The sequence below is a fragment of the Galeopterus variegatus genome, unplaced genomic scaffold, assembly GCF_000696425.1.
Source record: "Galeopterus variegatus unplaced genomic scaffold, G_variegatus-3.0.2 Scaffold10525, whole genome shotgun sequence".
Classification (NCBI taxonomy): domain Eukaryota; kingdom Metazoa; phylum Chordata; class Mammalia; order Dermoptera; family Cynocephalidae; genus Galeopterus; species Galeopterus variegatus.
The window spans coordinates 55,227-62,109 of NW_007736636.1; the positions used below are offsets into that span (position 1 = coordinate 55,227).

Here is a 6,883-nt window from a genome sequence, read left to right on the forward strand (position 1 = left end):
CAAGGACAGCATAAGTTTGTCAAATAGTTTTCCTAACTAACCTAATCTTATTCAATATGACAGTATGATTTTCCCTTAAATGTAGCTAGATGACATTCTTCAGTCTGAGCTATTTACTTCACCCCCTGTTGAAACCCTCAGAAATATGATCAGTATTGTTATTCTTATGATACATATATTTTTAAAGCTTTTCTCCATAATAATTTTGTGTTTGCTACATCATGTATACAGTGCCTTATAAATAGTAAATATTGAATAAATATTTGATATACATATACTCAGCAAGAGTACTTATGTGTGTATTTGTAAAGGTCTTGATAAGCTTATGGAGGCAAGTGAATCTGTTGCTAAACTCTCTCAGGATCTTGCAGTAAAGGAGAAGGAATTGGCAGTGGCTTCTGTAAAAGCAGATGAAGTAAGTTTGCATTTATTTTANAGGAGAAGGAATTGGCAGTGGCTTCTGTAAAAGCAGATGAAGTAAGTTTGCATTTATTTTAAACTACCAATGAGGAATATTTTGTCATATTAAAAAGGAATTATGTTCAGTTGGTTAGAGTGTGGTGTTATAACAGCAAGGTCAAGGGTTCGGATCCCCATACCAGCTAGCTGCCAAAAAAACCCCCCAAACCAACCAACAAACAAAAAAAGAATTATGTTAAAATGTTTCTTAAAAAATAAGCAGGATATAAACCTACAGACTATTTCTGGTAAGATATTGTTCACAAATACCATTAGATATATTAATTTAACCTATGACAGCACATATCTAAGCTATTATATCCTTTACTTGGTCTCAGACTATCCTTTCTTCTCTTGCTCTGTCTGTCTCTCTTGTTCTCTCTCACTTGTTTATGAAATTTCTGCTGACTATGAGTTATATTTGGTCTTCTCTTTAAGGTTCCTGTATGCTCTAGGTTTCTAGGATGCCCAAGTCTCATCTAAAGTTTGTGTGGAGGATAAGAGGAAGAGTTGGTGGAGTTAGAACAAATAAAAAAGATACTCCTCCCAAGGTGATAGGGATATATGTGTGCTGCTCCTTTACCTGCAACCCACCAGTCTGAGACAGCTTTCAGCTTCCACTCACCGAGAGTCAGTTAAGAACAGATACTTGAGTCTTGACTCTCAGCCAGTTACCTAAATGAGCGAGATAACATAGCAGAGGTACTTAGTATAGTTCTGGCATATGGTGAGCACTCAATAAACTTTAGCTACTTTTATTGTTATTACGTGAGGGTTAATATGGTTTCTGACCTCATTCTGTTATACTTACTGGAATTGTTTTAATTTTCTATAAATTCATACAGTGGAAATACCATTTTTCTGAAAGCTTAAAATATTAATTTTTATGTATTTTAAGCCTAAGGAAAGCTTAGAAAATGGAAGATTGGAAGGAACTGTTCATAGGAATTACTTCAGTACTTCAAAATATAGATGACTTAGATGGGGAATAAATTTGTTCTTATTCATGTTTTATATTAATAAATATTCTCTCACTACTCAAATATATACATTTTCACGTGTTTCCTCAATTTAATAGGTGTTAGCAGAAGTCACAATAAGTGCTCAGGCTTCAGCCAAAGTAAAAAACGAAGTACAGGAGGTAAAAGACAAAGCCCAGAAAATTGTGGATGAAATTGATAGTGAAAAAGTTAAAGCTGAGACCAAACTTGAGGCCGCTAAACCTGCGCTGGAAGAAGCAGAAGCAGCCCTGAATGTGAGCAGTGCCCTGTTATCTCTCCCAACACAAGTCCTAGCAGGCATTGTGTTTCATTATGAAATTAACTGTGGAATTTTGTAGTCAGAAAATGGAATTGAATCCTTAATGTGATTTATAATCTTTGAGTCTGGAAACAAATGTTTCCATTAATTCAGTTTTCTAAGTTCTCATTTTTTAAAGTCCTCACTTTTTGTAACCTATTATTTTCATTCTATAAATCAGCCTTCCGTAACAACTGAGAAATAATGCTGGTGATTAATGGCCTAAACTATGGCATGAGGGATTCAGATTGCACAGAGATCCTTCTTGGTGCCTCGAGCATCCCCTCCAGATTATGTCATTCCCGCTTTTAAAATCCTTTTTTGGTTCCCGCTGCTTGTAGGATAAAGTCCCAAGCTAGGCATCCACAGCTATAAGCCAAGAGGGGCCCAGCTTTGGAGGCAGACAGACCAGCGTTTGCCACTCATAACTACCACTTCTTAGTTACACAATCTCGAGTAAAGTTACTCAACTTTCTTGAGTCTCCATGAGGATTATAATTGCTCATTGATCTTTGAAGAATCAATGTAAACATTAAGATTAATTAACACAATTTGCTGGACATATAGAAAATGCTCAATAAATAATAGTGCTTCCTCTGCTGCTGATAGCCTGGCTGCTATCTACCTCTTGAACTTTATCTCTTGTCGTTCTGTCCCTACATACAATATGATCCAGGCATACAGTAACACCTATGGGCTTCTGAAAGAATCATGGTCTGTTACCTCTAAATGTGCCTCTCCCTCAGCCAAGAATGCTTTTGCTAACCTTCATTGCCTAATAAGAATCATTCTTCAAATCTGGGCTCAGACCTCATTTCTTCCAGAGAGTTTTCAGTTATTCTAGACCCTCCTTTGTTTTCCCATCACCCCCATGCTTTTATCATGGCAGATATTTAGGGTCATTGTATTTTCTCTGCCTGCCTTGTGAAATTATGAGGGCAAGCCTGTTTTTGTTTGCTTATTTTATTTTATACAGGAGAATGCCTGTAGTTGTTAAATGAATGAATCAGTCTATCATTTAATAAAACGATAATCATTTAATAAAATGTTCACAGTGACCAGGACTCATTCTCCACCTCTCCCCCTCTTTGTGGGTCCTGAGATAACAAATGAGGGAGAGAGATCACTGAACCAAATGAGTCTTAGGACATTTTATTGATCATATGATCTCCCAGTCCTTCTGACTTTGAATGTAAGGCAGTGTATTAATCCAAACCCAGCTCACAGATAGAAACTTTCAAAAATATTTTTATGATCCATTATCCTAATTCTTCCTCCTTCCATAGACAGGGCAGCCCTCAAAATGAAGACTGAAGGTGAGGTTTCTGATGTTCAGGGCATTGTCTCTTCTCTTAACACCCACACAAAATACCACACTCTGTGCTTTGAAGAGGCAGGTTATCTAAATGTTATGTATTAGTGGGACTTGTTAACAGAGGTCTGGGGTGGTGGTGGGCAGTGAATGGTAGTGATATTTTAAACCAATTAGTTGGGGGTAGCAGAGAAAAAAAAATAAAAACAAGCAAAAAAACCCCCAGAAATCCCAAAGTAACAACGAAAGAGACACTATGCAAGACTCTTGGAATTCAAACCCTTGACAAGGAGATAATGTCAGGAATTGGAGAGCAAACATGTTTTAAAGTTTTCTACCTTTTTATTTAAAAGTATTAGGTTTATGTATGACTGTTAATACTACTCAACACAAATATATCGATTCCTAATCCCAAATACAGACTATCAAACCAAATGATATTGCCACAGTCAGGAAACTTGCAAAACCACCACATCTTATTATGAGAATCATGGACTGTGTTCTGTTACTCTTTCAAAAGAAAATTGACCCTGTTAGTATGGATCCAGAAAAACCATGCTGCAAGCCATCATGGGGAGAGTCATTAAAGGTCAGTAAAATCTATCTTTGTAAGTTCTGTGAAGTACATCAGGTGTCCCCCATCTAGGACTCAAAATAGAACAAACTGGCAGATGATAATTGATCATTGTGTATTGAAGAGTTTATCTTAAGCTGCATCATCCAAAATGTAAGTAGGGATAGATTTTAAGCCAAATGGCTTCTTTTTATGAAATCTGTCCAGAACCAGTGGCTGGTATTGTTACAGCCTTGGTGTCAACCCAGTCCAGTCTCCAAAAGGAGGCCTGTACGGTTGGTGGCATTTAAATACACTCACCAGACAGGAAACTTACTTAGCTTTTCCTCTTTATTCTTTCACCATGGAAACGCAAAGGCAATTTATAGTTCACAGATTTAGGTTGACTACTGCAAATGGTCTCGGCTTGTATGTTTAGAGAAAATCAACTGTTACTTCTTTGAAAAAATTCAATTTAGGGCTGGCCCAGTGGTGCACTCGGTAGTGCGGCGCTTGGGAGTGTGGCGGTGCTCCCGCCGAGGGTTTGGATCCCATATGGAGACTGGTCCACTCACTGGTTGAGCGCGGTACGGGCGCGACACTGAGGGTTGCGATCCCGTTACCGGTCACAAAAAAAGACAAAAAAAAAAATTCAATTTATGAGTACATACTTAAGTTAGGAAGAAAGTATTTCTTTTCTCCCAGAACTTACAGGTTGTAATACTATTTTTCAGTTAATNTCCCAACACAAGTCCTAGCAGGCATTGTGTTTCATTATGAAATTAACTGTGGAATTTTGTAATCAGAAAATGGAATTGAATCCTTAATGTGATTTATAATCTTTGAGTCTGGAAACAAATGTTTCTATTAATTCAGTTTTCTAAGTTCTCATTTTTTAAAGTCGTCACTTTTTGTAACCTATTATTTTCATTCTATAAATCAGCCTTCCATAAGAAATGAGAAATAATGCTGGTGATTAATGGCCTAAACTATGGCATGAGGGATTCAGATTGCACAGAGATCCTTCTTGGTGCCTCCAGCATCCCCTCCAGATTATATCATTCCTGCTTTTAAAATCCTTTTTTGGTTCCCACTGCTTGTAGGATAAAGTCCCAAGCTAGGCATCCACAGCTATAAGCCAAGAGGGGCCCAGCTTTGGAGGCAGACAGACCAGCGTTTGCCACTCATAACTACCACTTCTTAGTTACACAATCTCGAGTAAAGTTACTCAACTTTCTTGAGTCTCCATGAGGATTATAATTGCTCATTGATCTTTGAAGAATCAATGTAAACATTAAGATTAATTAACACAATTTGCTGGGCATATAGAAAATGCTCAATAAATATTAGTGCTTCCTCTGCTGCTGATAGCCTGGCTGCTATCTACCTCTTGAACTTTATCTCTTGTCGTTCTGTCCCTACGTACAATATGATCCAGCCATATAGAAACACCTATGGGCTTCTGAAAGAATCATGGTCTGTTACCTCTAAATGTGCCTCTCCCTCAGCCAAGAATGCTTTTGCTAACCTTCATTGCCTAATAAGAATCATTCTTCAAATCTGGGCTCAGACCTCATTTCTTCCAGAGAGTTTTCAGTTATTCTAGACCCTCCTTTGTTTTCCCATCACCCCCATGCTTCTATCATGGCAGATGTTTAGGGTCATTGTGTTTTCTCTGCCTTCTTTGAGAAATTATGAGGGCAAGCCTGTTTTTGTTTGTTTATTTTATTTTATACGGGAGAATGCCTGTAGTTGTTGAATGAATCAGTCTATCATTTAATAAAATGTTCACAGTGACCAGGACTCATTCTCCACCTCTCCCCCTCTTTATGGGTCCTGAGATAACATATGAAGGAGAGAGATCACTGAACCAAATGAATCTTAGGACATTTTATTGATCGTATGATCTCCCAGTCCTTCTGACTTTGAATGTAAGGCAATGTCTTAATCCAAACCCAGCTCACAGATAGAAACTTTCAAAAATATTTTTATGATCCATTATCCTAATTCTTCCTCCTTCCATAGACAGGGCAGCCCTCAAAATGAAGACTGAAGGTGAGGTTTCTGATGTTCAGGGCATTGTCTCTTCTCTTAACACCCACACAAAATACCACACTCTGTGCTTTGAAGAGGCAGGTTATCTAAATGTTATGTATTAGTGGGACTTGTTAACAGAGGTCTGGGGTGGTGGTGGGCAGTGAATGGTAGTGATATTTTAAACTAATTAGTTGGGGGTAGCAGGGAAAAAAAATAAAAACAAGCAAAAAAATAAACAGAAATCCCAAAGTAACAACGAAAGAGACACTATGCAAAACTCTTGGAATTCAAACCCTTGACAAGGATATAATGTGAGGAATTGGAGAGCAAACATGTTTTAAAGTTTTCTACCTTTTTATTTAAAAGTATTAGGTTTATGTGTGACTGTTAATACTACTCAATACCCTTGACAAGGAGATAATGTCAGGAATTGGAGAGCAAACATGTTTTAAAGTTTTCTACCTTTTTATTTAAAAGTATTAGGTTTATGTATGACTGTTAATACTACTCAACACAAATATATCGATTCCTAATCCCAAATACAGACTATCAAACCAAATGATATTGCCACAGTCAGGAAACTTGCAAAACCACCACATCTTATTATGAGAATCATGGACTGTGTTCTGTTACTCTTTCAAAAGAAAATTGACCCTGTTAGTATGGATCCAGAAAAACCATGCTGCAAGCCATCATGGGGAGAGTCATTAAAGGTCAGTAAAATCTATCTTTGTAAGTTCTGTGAAGTACATCAGGTGTCCCCCATCTAGGACTCAGAATAGAACAAACTGGCAGATGATAATTGATCATTGTGTACTGAAGAGTTTATCTTAAACTGCATCATCCAAAATGTAAGTAGGGATAGATTTTAAGCCAAATGGCTTCTTTTTATGAAATCTGTCCAGAACCAGTGGCTAGTATTGTTACAGCCTTGGTGTCAACCCAGTCCAGTCTCTAAAAGGAGGCCTGTACGGTTGGTGGCATTTAAGTACACTCACTAGACAGGAAACTTACTTAGCTTTTCCTCTTTATTCTTTCACCATGGAAACACAAAGGCAATTTATAGTTTACAAATTTAGGTTGACTACTGAGAATGGTCTCGGCTTGCATGTTTAGAGCAAATCAACTGTTACTTCTTTGAAAAAATTCAATTTATAAGTACATACTTAAGTTAGGAAGAAAGTATTTCTTTTCTTTTTTTTTTTTTTTTTTTGTCTTTTTTC

At 37.2% G+C, this 6,883-nt stretch overlaps 1 protein-coding gene across 1 annotated transcript in view; it reads left to right on the plus strand.

Annotated features, from left to right (window-relative positions):
* The window catches only part of LOC103610057 (dynein heavy chain 8, axonemal), a gene marked incomplete at both ends in the record, with an annotated part of 55,510 nt that extends 51,851 nt beyond the window's left edge, over nt 1-3,659 (plus strand). The window contains 3 exons of the mRNA XM_008594294.1: nt 312-415; nt 1,538-1,714; nt 3,492-3,659. Of these exons, the coding sequence (XP_008592516.1) occupies nt 312-415; nt 1,538-1,714; nt 3,492-3,659 (449 nt within the window). The remainder of the gene's footprint in view (nt 1-311; nt 416-1,537; nt 1,715-3,491) is intronic.
* Nucleotides 3,660-6,883: the final 3,224 nt, after the last annotated feature.